This window comes from Lycorma delicatula, chromosome 7, assembly GCF_047948215.1.
Source record: "Lycorma delicatula isolate Av1 chromosome 7, ASM4794821v1, whole genome shotgun sequence".
In the NCBI taxonomy this organism is placed as follows: domain Eukaryota; kingdom Metazoa; phylum Arthropoda; class Insecta; order Hemiptera; family Fulgoridae; genus Lycorma; species Lycorma delicatula.
In genome coordinates this window covers 111,277,333-111,298,068 of record NC_134461.1, presented here as the reverse complement: position 1 = coordinate 111,298,068, position 20,736 = coordinate 111,277,333, and the positions used below count along the sequence as shown (strand labels likewise).

Genomic DNA, 20,736 nt, shown 5'->3' with positions numbered 1-20,736 from the left:
AACAAATAAGCTACGCAGCCACAATCTAAGCAGGGACGGACCAGAAGTCAGAACCGCAACATGTATACACAATTGACTCCCAAATGGGTATTAGATAGAACTCTCAGCATGTCTAACATTTTTAGACATTTAACCTTCTGCTCCTTCAAATGTTACCCATGTTAGTCTTTGGTAAAACCACATTCCTAGAAATCTAACCAGTGTGCATACCTCAGCTGATTCACCATGTAAATACAGTTCACAGTCAACATGTTCCCTCAACCAGGAAAAGCAAATACACTTCGTTTTTCCCCAGGAAAACGTGAATCCAGTATATTTACATGATTCTAAGCAGGTTATTGTGTTATGAAGCAGCCTCTCACATGTAACTAACGTTCTACATGCTATATAAATAGAAAAATCTACAAATAAAGAACACAACGGGTTTTCACCCAGTTTGTTACTATTTATGCTTATGGTAAACTATGTAACACTTAGGATACTTCCCTGAGGTTGTAAGTTTTCCAGCAATGAAACTTTCAGATACTGTTGTTCCAACTCGAAAGGACCAACAACTGAGGAAACCCTAATACATGCAAAGAGATTACCTTGAATACCCCATTCATGAAGTGTATTTAGGATCCATCTTCTCGGTGTCATACCCTTTTGCAAATCAAAAAAATACAGCAACTAAGCATGGGCAAAACGGGAGTTTTGAATAGCAGCTTCTAGGGAAAAACTACATGATCAATAGAAGATCTACCCTGGTGAAACCACATTGTTGTGGAGCAATTAGGGTGTTTCTCTCAATGTACCACACTAGAGAATGGTTTACCACTTATTCAATCACCTTGCACAGGGTACTGCTCAAGGAGGTAGCTCAATAACTTGTGAAACATGATTTATCATTACCAGGTTTCAGTATGGGGATCACCAGTGCCTCTGACCAAACGTCTGGAGACAACTCGTCAGATAATATTCTGTTATAGATATAAAAAAGAAGTAGTAAAGTATTTGGGAGGTGTGGTAACATACTGAGATTGAATTATAATTTCTTGGGGAAGTGTCACGAGAATTATTCAAGGCGTACTTTAGCTCACTGTAAAAAAAATGGGTACGTTAATTCATTTTGCGAGTCTCCAATCACAAACAGTATATTTCCTACCTACAGCATACATATCACAAACTCAGGATAGTAAGATAATGCAATTGAAACTGCTCTAAATGACCTTCCAAATGTGCTCACCACAACTGGTGCGGTAACTGACTGCAGTGACTGTACTGATCCACACAAGGTCCAAACCTTTCTCCATACAACAGATGATGGTGTTGTCCAAGAAATGGATTACATGTAATTCAGCCAAGATTTTGTTTAGCACACTGAAACCCTTGAAAGCAAAAAGTGCTCGCATTGCGGAAGGTGTAGTACAATTCAGTCATTGGTCTTTGATTGAAATTACTAAAAACCCTACGTCAATCTCTTATTACAAGTCTGCAATCTTCATTAACAGCAGGCTGCTTTGACTTTCCAGATGTTAAAGAGATGAATTCATTTTCTCAATTGAAAATCTGGTGTATAAACTTGGCAATTTAGAGGATCGCACTACTGCCTTGTCATACTGGCCAAAGGAATCCTTGTACCCAATCCAGTCCACTTTCTGAAATACTCATCTGCATGGCTGACTCTGAGGCAAATCACTATTACTGACAGACTACAACCCATTCTATGATCGTTTCCAAAGAATTTTTTGGAAACACACCAATTAAGATTCTCAAGTAGAAGTAAAGTTGCTGATCACAAGAATAGATCAATGCACAAAAATATAAATGATGAGGATGACATAAATGTGTAGAATCCATCGTTCAACAAACAGAGATCTAAGTCCTGCCTCAGTCATTCAATTGCATTGTCTAGAGGAGAACATACAGAGAGCCCAAGAATGGTGATGGGTGTTGAAATTACCAGTTATTAGGCAGGGTGTAGGAATTTGGGAAAACAGACTGGATAGATTATACTCATTGATATCAGAATTTGGAGGAATATATTAGCAGCAGATATTAATTTTGAATGGCACCTACACCGAGATTGCAGGGGTATGTGTCACTAACAGAATAAGGGCAGCTATTATAATTTCATTCAGGAAAACAGCCACACCTTTACATCCTCTCCCCACAGTTTGATGATCATAACTTTCACAGGCGTATCATGAAAGAACACATCATCTTATGGATGGAGGCAAGTCTCCTGCAGGCACAGTATTAAAGGATTTCAATATCCTCATGGCGATAATGGAGACCGCAAACATTCCACTGAATAATATTTATAGTCATAAAAAAATACTTCTTCCTGTTTTATATATATTAAAACTCTGCGTACAGGTTACTTATCAAATAGTATCTGGTTTTTCATTTTACTACTGGTAACTTTTAAAAAGTTCTTCACTTTTTCTAGCACTTCATCAACCTCCACATCCTGAAGTGTCCTTGAGATGGTGGTGGTGGTGGTGGCGACTTGGAAGCCTGGGAGGCCAGAGATATCATACCAGGCGACGAGGTTTTAATAGAACCCTTCATAAGGATCTTGGTAGTTTGCTGCAGTGGGTATTTTCTTTGGTAGTGGATTGTTTGTAGTGGTTTTCAGTTAACCACTTTCAAACATTTCAGTAGAAGTAACCTTCTTACTTGTACTCAGTGCTGTAACAGCAGATGTGAGCAATTTTTACTTGCACTGACAAGGCCTATACCATTTTTTTTCATTCTTTACAAGATGTCCATTCATCCTCTTTTTATAGTTTGTTAAGGAGAGCTTGTACAAAACTAACAGTGGGTTGTACTGGATTCCTCAACAGGAATCTTTTATACTCCCAACGATCCTCACAAAAGGATACTTTCCTTTCAAAAGGATTTACTTTACGTAGAGGGCAATCCTGCCCTCTACATAACACAGTATTTACAGTTAATACAGTTTTCTACTTCAGCACACGTGCTATCATCACTGCCCCATACAACCAAAATGCACACAAGCCTGTTCCTTCATGCAACTATCTTTGTTGGGTGACCAAAACCTTGGTACCAAAAGCAGTGTCTTGGGTTTGGTACATATGAATGCATACGCACAGATAAGTAGCTAATTCTTATTCGCTCAGGAACAGTTGGAATCGAGAAGGTTAAAATTATTGAGAGTGGCACATCAACACCATTCTCCTTTCTCATGATCTGCACAGATTTAACAGACTGCAGTGATAGCTCTTCAGATATTTCTGATACATAAATATCAGCCAAGTCATGGCAGATCACTCCCTTGCTGGAATTCAGTTATTGTGGGGTTCCACTATCACTTTGTCCTTTCCCATATACCTAAGAGCTAGGAGCTTCCAACCTGTTTTTTTTTTTCATTATTATTAAAGTCATTCAGAAGGGCACCACTCTAGGTTTTTGATAGATTTTGGTGAGCCACACGCTGCTACTACGCACTTATTTATAAAAAATTGGGAATCTTGTATAAAGGATTTACCTTCTTCTTTATATCCAACCACAAGAAAAGCATATTAGATATTTTACCTTTCTCTTATACTGTTTTAATTTCTTTGTCATTCATCACACCTTTAGCTGACAAGGTCGGTCAAAGCATTTTTAAACTGCCAGATTGGTTGGTTTATTCAATTGGACCAACAACCACTGAAGGATTAGAGATTGGGACTGACATATGGTTCATATGAGTACCAGCAATATAACGGACCACTCCAGCATACGGACTGGAGCTGGAGCTTGAGCTAAATACAACTGGGTTCAACTAAGTGCCCAAAGGACATCATTCAAAACTCACTACAAACAGCCATCCACCCATTGGCACAACAGTTTCCACCTTGGTTTATGGCTACATTTCATAAGGTGTCGCAACACCACAAAGTGTAGATGTAAGAAGAAATAGTGTAGGATGTTGTTGTGTAAGGGTATATGTTGTAATCTGTGGTGTTCATGGCGTAGTATGTATATAGTGTAACATGTTCAACAGCTCAGGGTGTAGTAGGAAGAAAAGCTGCCGAGGCTAGGGCCGTGGGGACGCCAACCCCCAAAGTCTTGAAGAGTAAGACTCCCCGTCGGAGTAAATAAGGTATAACTTGTTCACACAGAGGAGTATTGATGGTACTAAACATACATAGATTGGCAGTTTGTAATTTTTAAACCTTACTACACAGACAGATTGATTGCTCATTAGGTAGTTCATTAATTTTTATGTATATTTTCATCCACTTTGACATTCAATACTGAAATTACAAATAAATTATATCTTATATCTTCAGCATATACTCATAGTAATTATTTCTTATCATTATTTTGTCATAACTGTAGAAATCATTCTCCTACATCAAAATTAACCATTATTATTGTTAAATATTGTCAGTTATATTCTTAAAGAATTATTTAATGTTCCTGAAGAAATTACTATCACTCTGAATCACAGTAAAACATTATATATTCACAGATAAATCATTTCACTGAAAAAAAAGGATTCTTTCTCTTCTGATTTTGGCACAAGAAACATTCTGCATTCATTTCTCTTTCTTCTGGACATTTTCTTTCATAGTCTTGCAATAGTTCATTCTTTTATTTTGTTTTTGCCTTCTCTATTATGACCCAATGTTTATCTCTTTTTTCTACTTCTTGAAACCCTTGAAATCTTGACCAGTTTTCTGAATATTGTTCTATCTTGTACTTTATCTTCAGATATTTTCATTTCTTTTAGATCTTTCTTAAATACTGAAGTCCACTGATTTCTTTCCTTCTTTTTTTTGTAAATATGGTTAAAGATTTGTTTTGTGAGCCTGTAATCATTCATTCTCATAAAGTAGCCGCAGAATTTGGCTCTTCTTTATCTGACGGAATCTGATATTTTCTTAGTTTCATTATATTTGTATAGATCTTCATTACTTCGACATTTGTATTCATTTTCACCAATTTTATTTAATCCTAGGATTTTTCTCAAGATTTTTCCTTTCTTTTTTTCTACTGCATTTATTTCACCCGATTTCAAATTCAATATGTATTCTGATGTAAACAGGTGTTCTTTTTATTGTAAATATTTTTTGTTAGCTGGAACGTCAATTTCATTTTTTATAATTAGAAATATTCTTAAATATAGAAAAAAAAAAGAATTAAATTAATATTAAAAAATAAAATCTTTATTATACAATATGAAATAAAATAATAATAATAAATACATCTCTAAACATAATAAAAATTCAACAATAGATTTAAATATAAATTTAATTTGTATAAAATTGTACAATCTATATCATTATGATAACCAATATGCAAAGTGAGTATTATAAAACTGATATCAGTATATTTACATCAGATTTTTAATAGTTTATAATATTTATAACAATATGATTTTTCGACCATTTACAAATGTTAATACTAATATAAACAACTGTTATATACTCATATTACCCCTCTTAAATAGATAGATTAAAGTAAATAAAATTTTAATAATAATAATAAGCTATTTATTAAATATGGCACAAAATGGATGTAAATTCATATTATCTAAAAATTAGAATGCTTTTAGAAAAGTTAGTATTACGATTGTGAAATTTTCCCAGCTATATTTACTCCTACCCATGAGTAAAACTGAAAATCGATATACACCTTTTCACCTGAATTACATACAAAATTTTAATTATATTTTTTGACTTACATATAATATATATATAAAAGTTAACATATCAAATTTCATTATTAACCCATTCCAAAGATATTAAGCAAATTAGTTGTAGACACACATAATACATATCCATACATATGAATCTTATGCTACTTTATTATATTTCTGGACTCATGGGACCTTAAAATGTCATGAAATGTAACAAACTGAAGCCTGAAATTTTGACACTTTACAATATCTATTATCCCTGTAAAATTTTCTACTCATAGCTGGAAAGTAAAATTGATAACTAAGTACATTTTTAAATAACAATGAATAAAGTAAAAAATAAATAAATGCACTACACCTAAAATATCTAAAAACTGAAAAGATATATATATATATATATGCAGCTAATATCACTCATGTGTATTATCCACAGCTGAATCAATTAAAAACAATTTGTAGCTTTATTTCAAGTTATCACATCCACAAGTCTTGAAAGGTAAATAAAAATAATGAAAGCAACAAAAAATAAGATAAATATTAAGACCTAATATGTCAGCATTAATTTTCTTAATTAAGTAATAAATGTACTAAGGTACATTTATTACTGAAAACTGAATACCAAGCACATCTACAAACAGCAAGAATTTAATTTTTAAAAAAAATTCTTAAAAAAACATTTTTGTAGTGTACATGTGTAACTTAATAATTGCTAAACATGAAAGACAGAAAGCTAAAATACTAAAAAATACATAGAACAATGTGATGTAAGAGAACATTGAGAATAAACAGGTAAATAATAGTGTATAGTGATGATTTGGTTTTATTAGAGATAGAATTATAAATACATGAGATATACAAAATATTGAATAAAATCAAAGTTAAAAAAATTAACACTGAAGAAAAAGGTAAATAGTAGTATCAAACCAGTCAAATGAATAAAATTCAAGTAACATTTATTTAAATATTAAAAATTATATTTAAATAAAATACTTCTTAAAACTATTGTTATAAAATGTTTACCTTAATAAATTATATTAGTAATTGACAAAAAATATATTAGGCATTTTAAAAATATTCTGTCACAAAAGTAACAAATATCCAGAGGCATGGCTGTTATAATATTATAAAAATATGTTTTTACTACATGACTCAGATGATAATCAAAAAAAAAAATCATATAAATTGAATGCATTATAGTTTTCAAAAATAAATATTTTACTAAAATTTAAATTGAGTAAAAAATAAGTAAATGTAAAAACTACAAACAACACACTGATGAAAACAGAAGATAAAGAAAACAACTATAGTAGAAGACTTATTAGTTGCTTTAAAAATATTATAAAACACAATAAAGAAACGGAGATTCAACAAAAACAAAGAAAAAATGAGTAAAATAAGGGAATCTACTCAGCTAAAAATTAGCATAAATAAAAAGAAAACAATTGATCTAGAAAAATGACTAGAAAAATAATCAAAGTTTACATGGAGAAGAAATGGTAAAACCACCAAACTGCATTTTACCTTTTCCATTAGCATTCCCATACGTTTATTTGTTTCTGCTTTGTTGACTCACCAACAATCCTGAGCATATTAATAAAATTATTATTAATAAAATTGCAACTCGAGGACCAGTAACAATTTATTTAGTTTCACAGTCCTATGTTAAGTGTTTGGGCTATCTACTAGCAGTATGTAACTATACTTACTCAATTATAGTTTATTCCTCAGCAAAACTGATTTTTTACATTCCATTGTAATCAAGTAGGCCTATACCAGTTGAGCTCAACTGAAGCATGGATTTTACTTCCTATAATTGTTTTCATATTTAATATTCAATTATCAATTTTACTATTTATTAAATTATATTTGAACAGTTGTGTGCGAGAGTTGTATATACTTTTCTAATAGTACTTTTGTCATTTTTATAAATGTTTGAAAGATAAGCACAAGTGTAGTTCTTTAATGCTTTTGAAATAGCACTTTCTTTTTATAGAATAATAGTGTTTTACTGTAGAAGAAAAACAGAAAGACTTGATGAATAAACATAACTGAAATAATTGTAAACAATTTGTGCAATAACCATTTCGTCTATAAAAATAATAATAATAATAAACTGTTCTGAAAGGTACACTTGTTTCTATGAAAAATGAATTACCAAGAAGGCTAATGGTAACAAATTTATGAGAAAAACCATATTGCAAATGGTATTTTCTTGTTGCAAGTGGAAGATTGGACATGCTTTAACAGGGGACTATGAACAAAAATGATGATTAGAAGAAAGAGAAAGGGGAAAGGAACAGCAAGGAGTATTAGAATGTTGGTTAATACAATGGAAAGAAAAAATAATATACAGATGATAAAGAAAGCACCAATAGAGAATAGTGGAAAATCAGCTAGCACTTACCTTAAGATAAATACACAGAACATAACAATACAGAAATATAAAAGAAATACAAAAGAAAAACTATTACTGAGAAAAGATGCAATATGAAAAAGTGATAGAAGCAGCAGTTGTTACAAAAATATCTAATAAGTCAATCCTGGGGAAGACTGTAAACTGCTTCCCTTAAAACAAATGGTTCTATAATACCTAAAGTGTTTCATAACACACCATCTTAAAAATAATAGAGCACAAAAAATTAAAAGTCAGTGATCAAAGTGTCATGGATCAATACATTATTTCCTGTACATCATTCCTGTTCCATTCAGATGATTAATAACAGAATGCAATGAAAGTAGCAGTCAGTTGCATTCAGTAAGTACTCAAGTACAACTGGAATAATATAAGTTAAGTATATTAGGTGTAAAATAAGTACCAGTTGGATTTTTATGAAGAAAAAAATATTTTGGGATAAGAAATCAAAATATACAAATGCATTACATGATATTGCTTACACAATGATGAAATAAAATCTACTGGAATGAAAATAAATCAATAAACCACTGATATCATCAGATATAAGTCAACAGTGAAATAATTTATACATACTACTCAGTGTTTAGGAAACCATTAAATGATTTCAAGTTATGAAAAAAAAACAGAAAACCCAATGTGGGATTAAACTGAAGCTTTTTGATTTAGCAGTCAGCAATTTAACTAATAATTAAATATTACATTTATATTTCATAGGCAAAAAAAAATAATAGTGCTCATTATGAAGATAATTAAAAGCAAAAAACTCTAGCTGAATTAAACTATTTTCTAGTTTTTCTGTAGAAAAAAAATTAGAAAAAGTTATATTAACTTCTTTCAGGGTAAACTTCAGAAAAAGACACAATTTATAAATACATATTTTAAGTTAAACCAGTAAATTTTGGACAAATTCATTTTTTTATCTTTTAACTCAATAAAAATAATTCTATATAGAAAATTTCATGACAATCTTTAGAACCCTTCAGTAACTAAAAGTGACCAAAATATACAAAGCTTAAAGTTGTAACTATAAATCCTCTCCATCCCAGGCTAGTTTTGATAGGGTTTATTTATTTTTACAAAAACTCCCAGCAGAATGACAAACTCTCACAGGAATTTTACAGGGAAGTGTAGAATAAAGGAGTCACAGTGAGAGACTTAAGAGGTAGGTACAAATAAATATTTTTCATTATAAAAACAAAACACTTATTTTATAAAATATGTATAATATTGCACAGCTACTAACTAAACTAATTACACTGGTCAACATGATTTTTGTCTCATGAGTACCAATAAGTGTACTTAATGCAGTCTTTTATCCTGTTTTCAAATATGTATTCGGAATTTCTTCATTACCCACAGTTTTTTTGTTATTTTAATTTTTTTTAATATTTTAAAACGTTTTTCCATCTATTTTTCCATTGTCAAGTAAAAGCTCCTAAAGTATTGTAAATATGATGGACCCAAATGAGCTAACTCAAAGGGTAGTGTTGCTACTGTTGTGCAGGTTCAGACGTGTACAGACATGTACAAACGTGATCTAGTGTAGCACACATTCATCAGAACGATGCCAGTTCTGAGATAAGTGAACCAATAAAGTTGTGATAGTGAACCAACAAACACATCATTGTTTACTTTAGTCGGGGACCAAACAAGAGTCTGGGCCCCCCACATATCTGTTGTTTACTGTGTTCTAGGCTTCTCACTGCATGGAAAAATGGCATACGCCACCTGTCATTTGCTATCCCTTTGATTTGGAGGGAACCCAAAGATCACTCTTGTGACTGTTATTTCAGCTTAACAATTATTAAAGGAATTATGTCAAAATCAAAACATAGTGGTGTATCCTAACTTGCAACCTACAATGAGACCAGTTCCACGCTGCAAAGGATTGTCCATACCAAAGCCTCCAGAATGTGTGACATTAGATGAAGAGAACTCAAGAGTCTGATGGAAGTAAGAAAGAAAAAGAAACAAGATTCTGGTGATACAACTTTTGAACAAAGGAGTTCATCTGAACCTCACTTCCTAACTCAAGAAAATCTTAACAATTTTATATGAGATTTAAAGTTATCCAAAAAACAGTCTGAAATGCTTGCTTCCCAGCTAAAAGGATGGAATCTTCTTCAAAAGAATTCAAAGATGTCAATCCCATTGTGTAATCCTAAAAATGTGTATCTACCTCCGTTAGATATCAAACTAGATTAATGAAGAATTTCATCAAGGCCATTGACAATACTCCTGTTTCATGTACTTAAAACAGAAGTTTCCTAAAATAGTGATCCAAAAATTAAAGAAGGAATATTTGTGGATCCATAAATACGATCACTAATGCATGATGGAAAGTTTGAGAAACTATTGAATCCACTGGAGAAAGCAGCTTGGCAAGCATTCAAAAATGTTACTTAGTTTTTTGGGAAATCAAAGGGCAGAAAATTACCATGATATTGTCAATGATCTTATAACATCTTATAAAAATTTGGGTAGTAATATGTCCTTAAAAGTACATTTCCTGCACTTGCACCTAGATTTCTTCCTGAAAAATCTTAGCACAGTGAGTGATGAGCACAAGGAACACTTTCATCAGGAGATTTCAGCTATGGAAAAGAAGTATCAAGGCAAATGGAATCCTAATATGCTGGCAGATTATTGTTGGACCATCAAGAGGCACAATATAGCTCCACAGGCAAAATATAGCAGAAAATCGTCATTTCTTACTTTCTAGGTGAGTCAAATGTTTGAATACTGTGTAGTTAAGAATGCAGAAAGTACTAAAATGTTTGAAATTATAAATGCCTGCTCTTGAAGACCTTGTGTGATGGAGAAAAATTATATCATATTTGAATTCAGGAGAAAAAATACAATCAGAATCACATATTTTTCTTCCAGAGACAAAAAAATAATTCTTTTTTGTTCCCTAGTATTATTTTATTATTAATAAAAATAACAGTAAATGAAAGAAATACAGAAATTGTAAGATACCTTAATTTTTTGTTTTAAGAAACTAAATTATAAAACACACATCTATAAAATATACATATTAAATATACATATTACAATAAATACACCCTAAAGAAAGGTTATTTTAAACCCAATATAACTTCTTTTAATATATATCTTTGGTCCATTCTATATTAGGTAACATGAAAATGAGACTCACCCCATTCAAAATATACAATATTTATCTACATCTAACTTGATTAAAATTAAATAATAAGAATATAAAAATATAACTTTTTTTACTAATTCAACCCTACAATTTATATATAGTAACAAATAAAAAAATATATAAAAATATACTTATAATTAACTGATATGCCTAAATATTTATAAATCTAAACTAGTTATAAAAAGAAACACTTAAATATTGAGCAGCATTATTTCTTTCAGTCTTTATTATTATAATTTATCCAGTAATCTTTTATACAAGAGAATTACGTAGTTGAACTTTCACCAACATAAAAAGCCTTTGATGTTAATCCATTTGTCTTCTTCTGAACTATATCAAGCACTTGATTACCATATTTCATAGTTGATGATACAGCATCAAACATTTTAAATACAAGACCACCGGAAGGAGTTTTTTGTGCTAGCTTAGTTTTATTACCTAAAAAAAATATAACATAAATAAAATGGTAGAGTAGTATAACATTAGGTAAAGAACCTGATATAATATTTTACCACTACAATTTTTTTTTCTATTAAGTAAGGAGAAAACTAAAATGTTTATATGAATAAAATAAATGTATAACTGTACTGTTATCATTATATATATATTAACTATGTTATATGTGATACGATTATAAAGACATTATTAATAGTTAAACTCTCATTCCAATAGTACAATACTGGTTATCATCATCACATAACCTATAAATCTATTTATTTTCTGAAAGTACTGTAACATTGTTTTCAGTTATCTTACCGAGATCCACAACCCATACCAGGAATTAAAGCCAATTTATTGATAATTAATGTATTAATTAACAAAGTTTATGTATTAATTAACAAAACAGGTTACTTAACATTATTAAAATTTAAAATAAACTTTTATAACATTAAAGATTTTTGCTGAATTTAAAATGTTAACATTTACGTTAATTACAGTTTACAAAGGTTTGTAACAGGTATATACATACACAGTATGTCTGAAAAGTTCCAGAACTAAATTAAATAAAAATACATTTTTAAATTAATGAATTTACTCACATCAGCCCTCTACATAAAACCCTTCTCTAGTTATACACTCATTGCCGTGCCAGTAGAGCCCATCAAACGCTCTGGAGAAATCACTTTGTATGATCGCCTTCAGCTACTTGGTGCAGGCCCTTTGGATGAATGGAATGTCATTGAAAAAGCGGCCTTTCACTTTAAACTTGAGTTTTGGGAACAGAAAATAGTCTGCTTGAGCCAAATCAGGTGGGATAAAACGGTGATTTGATTTGCGACGTAATGACATGTTAAAGTTAAAACTGTTCCCATGTGTGCCAGGGCATTATCGTGCAAGAGAATAACTGCCCGGATACCAGAACTTAGGCCAGATTCTATGCATCAGCCATTTCATTACTTCCAAATAGAAATTAGAATTCAAAGTTTGACCAGTTGAAACAAATTCATGATGAATCAGGCCCTTTTGAGTTGAAGAATGCAATCAACATCGTTTTCACTAATGATTTTTGCTGCCTGACTTTTGCTGATCTTTGTGCTCCAGGACTCAACCAAGCAGCGGATTGATGCTTCATTTGTGGATCGTACATGAAGTGACAGCTTTCATCCCCAGTTACAACTGTTTGCAAAAAATTTGGGTTGCTGTCGGCAGTTGCAACAAAGTCTTGAGTGCAAGAAAGACGCACCTGTTTTTGTCCTTCGGTCAAAAAGTGTGGAACAAAATGAGAGTAAATAATTTTACTTTATTCTCCTTCAAAGTATTTCACAAGACTGAATACACTAGTCCCAATGGTTTCCCACTGCTGGAAACTTTTTTAAAATTCCTGAAGAGGAATGTTACCCAAGGCACACAGTGATTTATTTTTGACTTCCCTCGTAATACACAAACCACTTTCCTTGAGTTCTTTTTTCATACATGGGAAAAAGAAAAACTAATACAAAAGCAAGATCAGGAGAGAAGGAAAAGTGAGGGATAAAAATAGTTTTGTTTTTAATAAAAACTGTTTGATTCAGAAGGTAGTATGCATTGATTTCTTGTTTTTCAGAGTTTACTATGGGACTATACTCAAAAAAAAGCAAAGGCTTACTGTATTTATATATATTCTGTCGAACCAGTCAATTAACTCTGGGGCAGTTCAACTCTAATTACCAGGAAGTTAAAGTAATGATAGATAGAAATTTCATAACTGAATGAACCTTTCAGAAATTATATGAATGATTGAATAAATCTATAAACCGGTTTTACAATAACAGTTAATTACACTTAACAGTAGTAATACTTAACACTAGTCACAAATTATATGTAAATAATTGAAGTTAAGACCAAGTCTTTTCATAATTTCTCATTAGCAAAAAAATTATAAACATATAATTAAAAGTATGGCAAAAGTATTGTTACAAGCTCTTATTTTGATCATTAATGCTATTAAATTAGTTTATAAAAAATAAAATTCCTGTACATTCTCGAGTAAAATATATAATTGTATAGTTTGGAAAATCTTATAAAATAATTCTTAAATGTTCATGCATAACTAAAAACAGCATAATTTCTTATGACAAATATTAACAATTTCTTAAAATAATACATATATAGTAATAGTATGTGTATGTGTATGTGTATGTGTGTGTGTGTTTGTGTGTGTGTTAATATAATATTATATACATATAAAATATTATATTAATCCGATCAACCCAAGTACATAATTAATACCTTATCCATAATCCAAACAACAACGCTTGCAGAAGTACCTTGCATCATCAGTTGCTCTACATAATTTTTCAAATCATTCACTCCAAATTACACATTAAAATTAAAAACCCTGTACTATACATAAGATTTTAAATTGTTAAAAGGTCCTTTTCCAATTAAATTAAAACAGAAATAAAAGTATTTTTTTTTTAATTCAAAAATTTTAAATTGTAAATTAAAATTAAAAATTGCATATATATAAAATATGAATCTGGAAAATATGACTTCATATTTAATTTTTAATTGAAAAAGGATCTTTTAATAATTTTAAATCTCATGTATAGTATGGGGTTTTTAATTTTAATTCTAATGTGTAATTTGTAACGAATGATTAGAAAAATTATATAAAGCAACTGATGATGCGAGGTATTCACGAAAGAGCTCTTGCTTGTATTATGGAATAAGGTAGCTGTCATCCTTTTTTATTTTATTAATTCTGTACTTGGGTTGATTGGATTAATATCGTTTGTATAGTACAGAGGAAGAATATGATTTCTAAAAGGATCAATTTTAGAAAAAAATATATATATATTTTTTCTTAATTATGTATATATATATATATATAAATAATCTTAATTATTAAGTATATAAATATATATTTTTTCTTAATTATATATATAATCTTAATTATTAAGTATTATTGAGACAACATACCAACAAAAAAATTAATGAGAGCTTTATTCACATCATTTGGGCATTCTTGATGTGGAAAATGGCCAACTCCTTCAACAACTTTAACAGCAAATTTTTCAAGATATTCAGTTGATTTCACAATACTTTCTAACTTAACACCTGAATCATGATTACCAACTATCAGAAGACATGGAATACGAACAGAAGGTTCTGAATCACCAACATTAACTCGCCAAAATGGTAAATTTCTGTAGTAATTAATTGGACCAGTCCAGTCCTCTAAATGAACAAATTAAAAAGTTAAGTTAAATAAACACACATCCCAAGAATTTTCATATAACCTATGAACCTCTACCTCTAAATGCTAACTTACAAATATATGAGGACCCAGTTTGCAAACATATGTTTAAAAAACTTCTTATGTTTCATAATTACATGATTTTTATTATATTTTTTTATTAATTGTAATAAAATATCTAATCTTCATAAATTTTTATTTGTTTATTGGTCGTAAATTTAAATAACCAACAAAGTTTCAACCTCTAGATTTCATGATAAAGAAAGCATATTAAGTGTTAAAGTACTATATTTTAAGGCTTTAATTTCATATTTATAACAGACCAAAAATTTTAAGATCTGCAAAGAAATAAAGTGTGTGTATATTTTATCTTTCTTATACGGTAGGTGTACATTTTTAATTCTATATTTAACATTATAATTTCTTATTAAAAATATTTAAAAAATTGGTTATCAAAAGTTTTCTAATTGTGTTATTGTTTTATAAAATGATAAAATTATTTTATTACAAAAATAAAAGTCAGACCCTTAATGTTATGATCACTTATAATTTCCATTGCTAATAACATCACACTGATGTTAACTCAAACACAAAATTATGCTTGTTATATTTTCTGGTTTTTCAGACATTTTATTATTCAATACCATAACTGTTAATACCAAAATAAAATAAACCCTAATTTAGTAACTAAACCAGTTACATAAATGCATGTTTATATATGTTAAGCGAGTTAGACAGAAGAACGACCATTTTTATCAAAATCTTATTCTCTTAAATATATAAACACAATACCATTACATTATTTAAAATAAGTAAAAAAAGGAATGTAGTAGTTAACTAAGTAATAGTGAAAAAGGGGGGATATTATACTGTACAGTACCCAATTTTGGATGAAAATTTATTTCATTAACACAAAACAATCAATAAACCAACCAATACAATTATATTTTAGAGTACAAAAAAGAAAAATATTTCATTGTACATGGTTATTCAAAATAAGTGCAATAAATTGGGCCTTTAAGGTCCCAAGACACTGGCTACAATTGCTTTAATGGCTGACATTCAGGTTTTTAATTTTTTCCTGGTGGACAAACTTGAATGTTTCCATTCCATACTCTGGCTTTTGAATTCTTACTCAAATTGATTAATCCAAAGTTTCATCAAATGTTATTAGCAAACCTACAAATCATTACCTCCTGCTAAAATCCTTCATTTAAGTTCTATTAAAATGTGAATTCAGCTCTTTGTAATTTTGAATCAAGTATCTCAGAACCCACCTTGAACATGATTTGCAGTAACTCAGTTTATCACGGATAATGGAGTGGACAGTGCCAATACTCGCACAACAATTTTCAGTAATTTCCCAAATTGTATGCATCTGTCTTGCAAATAATGAAATTATTATTGCAAATAAATGATGTCTTGCATCATTAATGAAATTTTGCAGTGTAGTTGAAATCCACTGGTCTTCCACTATGATGAAAATCTGTAACACTTTTTCAGCCATTTTAAACTGTTCAATCCATTTATAAAAATTTACTCGGTTTATCCCCATACAATTTTAACATCTGTGAATGATTTTCAACCAGTTTTACACCTTCAGAAAAACAATTTCATCATAACACGCTATTCTTCCACATTATATGTTTCAAGCACAGCCAACATTTTGAAAGAAATAAAAATAGTTATAAGAATGGAAATTCTATCCAAACAGGTTATATCTTCTTTATAAGGAGTGACAACTTTAATATCAGACAGTTTCAGTTTATTCTACTACACAGTTTTCCTACTGCTGCCATTTGTCCCTGTAATTATTGAACGAGCTTCACATATTATCAAATTAAAATTTTTTACAAGTAATTTTACTTTAATAATTACAATAACATACTACAACAGATTATTTGAGACTTCCAAAACATAAAAGTTACATTATTTTGGTAATAGGAATTTTGCTGTACTAGTCATTGATTCAAAATTTTATTAATTCAAAATTTTTTAATAGTTCCTTGGGTTTCAAATTATTGCAACCCATTTTAAATATTTTCACTGTAAATGAAAATATTTAAAAATTAAATTAACAAACAGAATTTATAACAGTTTATTAAAATTAAAAAAAATATTTTAATAAAAAATTTAAAAATAAAAAATAGGGGGTTTGTGTGTTGCCTTAAATAATACCCCACTAGATATCAATGCATTGTTTTCAGTTTTACAGAAAATGGTATGTTAGTTGTATACGATTAGTATACTTTAACAATAATTCTCAAAATTTTTTTACTTTAACTGACATTTCCTACCAACTTATTAGTATATTTTTTGAAATGGTACTTTAAGGAAATTCATTATAGGTCTTATTTTAATAGAAACTGTACAATTTACATAACAACCAATTTAATTTCCATATTCGTGGGTTTTCTAATTAGTTGTTTATTTAAGAAAAATTTAACAGCACTAGATGAATTGTTGACTTCATGTACCTAATATCATTTCAAAGAGATCACTTTTTTAAGTTGATGGACAGTTAAGTTAAGTTAATGGAAGTTAAAGTTAGGTGATGGAAGGTAAATCTTTCCATAAAATAAGTATGTTCTATTAAATTAAAAACATATACAAAGGTTATGAAGAGCAGGTAGTAGCTGCAACCAAAAGAAAGGTTAAAATTCAAAGGTTCTGAAAATAAATTGTTTCAAACAGTGCAAGCTGAAACACTCCCGATAAATTGCATATAGGGAATAATTTTCTAAGGCTGATGACAAAATACAACAAAAAAGAAAAAAGCTACCACTTATAATAAAAATAGAAAAGTATGTCGGACAAAAAGTTTTGAAAAATATGTGAGCATTAATCCTAATTCCTCTGAAGATTATGATGCAATAGTACATTAGAAAATGGCAGAAAAATATATTTCACCAGAAAAATAGAGAAGCTCCAGCCTGAAATTTCAAAAATTGTTTATAACTAGGACTGTTGAAAACTTTAGATGCTTTAGGTTTCGTTCTATTAATTGATAAGCAAAAAATTTTACTATGCAAGGACACTGATCCCTAAAGTATTTTTTAAATGCTACACAGCCTATTATTCTTTATGATAACAAGATTTAAATAAAATTGGACATTTCAATTTTATTAAAAATAAATTAAATGTACCACATTGATAAGTACTTGAGTAAAAATGAACGCACTAGTTTTTTCCACAACCATATCATAAACTCAATAAAACACTCATCATATTTTTTTCAAAAATAATAAAAAAAAAATTTAAACAAAAAATTTTCTTCTTTTTGAAAAAAATTATTTCATTACAATCATACAAGGAAAAACTGAGTTATAAATTAACAAACTACCTTAAAACTTCCCATTTTTCTAATATTAAAATTCAAATAATGGTCCAAAAATAAAAATGTTAAGAGCTAAGAACAATTTTAAAAGAAGAGACAAATATTTTATTCATATTGGTACATCAAATCACAGGATATTACTTGAGTACACATTAAATGAGGTTACAGAAAATGTAAGTATATTTAAGTAGCATAATTTAAAAATAGAGAACTATTGTTTTTGTAAAAGAAAAATCTTATATTTTTCAAGAAACTGGTTTAGGGATTTTTTAAACAATTCAGTAGTTTATTAAAAATAGCAGCAAAAACATACTATGGCTGTTTCTCACATAGTCAAAGTACCGTGTTGGATGAAATTAGTTCAAAGGTGTCTGATTGGATTGAAGTGGATATATTATTTTTCCAGGAATAATAACTAGTTTTTTCAACAGTAGCACATTCATAAATATAAACAAACAGAAATGTTCACAAACACTTACATTTTAAATATTGATAAATTAAAAAAAACAGTTCTGAATCAGAACTTAATTCTTTTTATAAAATTTAAATAATCACAGTCAAATGAAGAATAACAGATCCATAAATCTATCAAAACCTTAAAAAATTCCTTCCTTCTGGTATTAAAAGGCTAGGTATCAAATCACACTATTTAGTAACATTTTGGTTTAAGGAATCAGTCATGTTAGGAATTTACATCTTTTCTACAATACCTCCATTCAACTTGTGACTTTGATGATGTATGAATTAAAATTAAATATTTCTGAACACATGTTATATCATCAGCTTTACCAGAATTCTCACTCAATGGAGATTATCATTTTGAATGATGAAGTTCTATATAAACATTGTAGAAAATAAGCATATCTATTGCTCAAATAAAAACAGTCTAAAGCACACTCACAATGTTACAAGTCCACACCCAAAGGTAAATCTGTGTTTACACAAGCTCCGTAAATTACACATCAAATTCACTAACATTCATGTAATGGCCTTATTTTACACACTGGCATAAGTTTAAAATTAATCTTTAAAAATCATTATAATGATGATTATTTATAATTAAACAGCATGCATAATTTGATTAAGTATTATCTAAAATAATTAAATAAATTGAATTTTATGTGATGCTCCTATATTTTATTAATTATGCTTGAGCTTTAGTATATGAATTTTATAAGCATTTTTCTTGAAATAATTTACAAGATTTCTCCCAATTTGTCCTAAAGTTATGTTTTTTTGCGAAGACTCCCCCAGTCTGTATAAAAGCTACTGCAATTATGGTCAGGTGGTGTCTGTTTTAAAATGGGCATATTTGGACTTTTTCTATATGATCGCTAATTTTTGCTTTAATGCCTCCAAAATATCATTAGAAATGATCATTTCATTATGCGCCAGTTGAAAAAGGTGTGCTTTAACTTTTACTAAGAAAATTGAAAATATATCACTTTTTTTCTCCTATTTTCCCTAGATAACTCAGTAACTGTTCATTTTAGACAGAAAAGACTAAGAGAGAAAAAAGTTTTGTTATTAAATTTTACACACAATATCACTGGTTGCAAATCAAAAAATACATTATTGATGCAAAAATAATAATAACTGTCAAAAATATTAAAAATAAAGTCTCCAGACACTTGAAAATTTAATCACATATAAAAGAACAATCAAACTTTCAAATCCATTTTGAAAAATTTTAATCGGTTAATTAGGAGAGCCTAGGGAAATTTTCAAACTTACTTATATAATATATTATATATCTTTTATATATTTACTAAATATCTTTCAAATTTGTAACTAAATTAATTTTAAAAAGCACAGCTAAAAGTATTCAGAAAGATGCTTCTTTAAAAAAAATTTTTTTGATTTGAAAATTATCTCCTGAGATATAACTGATCAAAGTTGATTACCATTGTGCAATGTTTGGAATACATTATTATTGATAAATTAATAGACTGATATTTAGCAATAATTCGTGTCAGTATGATATTTAAACTTTTTTTAGCTTACAAGACATAGATTTAAATAAAAAACCTGATGTAGACACCACATGACTTCCTTGTACATCTATTAAATTACATATACACATTTTTTGCTGCACTTGATTTAAACTTATTTCAATTGAAAATGAGATATGTTCCTCGAATTCTTTAATAAAGTGGACAGTCTCACAATTGCTGAAATATTAGTTTTTATTGACATCAAATATTTATAAAATTATTAATTCAACACTCTTACATGAAATATTAGGTTAGACTAAAACTCCTATTATAACTAGATCAGAAAATGTTAAAAATCAAAGAAAGAATAAAAACGTTAAAAGAACATGATAAATATAAAGAGGAAGGAAAAATTAGGACAAGGCAAGAATAAAAAGATTAAGAGAGGATGATGAAGACAAAGAGAAAATTTGAAAACTACAGAATGTGTAAGTAGTATAGAAACCTCAGGTTCTGCTGTGAAGTGGTGGGGGTAAATTACAGCAGAACCTAAGGTTTCTTTTCACGAG

The 20,736-nt window shown here is 29.3% G+C and overlaps 1 protein-coding gene across 2 annotated transcripts in view; it reads right to left on the bottom strand.

Moving 5' to 3' along the window:
* Positions 1-5,140: 5,140 nt before the first annotated feature.
* Positions 5,141-20,736, bottom strand: part of LOC142327280 (epoxide hydrolase 4-like) — a 39,215-nt gene continuing 23,619 nt past the window's right edge. For both annotated transcript variants that reach the window (XM_075370178.1, XM_075370179.1), the window contains exons 5-6: positions 14,620-14,877; positions 5,141-11,655 (exon numbers count right to left, since the gene is read on the bottom strand). In XM_075370178.1, coding sequence (XP_075226293.1) covers positions 11,483-11,655; positions 14,620-14,877 — 431 coding nt within the window. In that variant the 3' untranslated portion in view covers positions 5,141-11,482. The remainder of the gene's footprint in view (positions 11,656-14,619; positions 14,878-20,736) is intronic.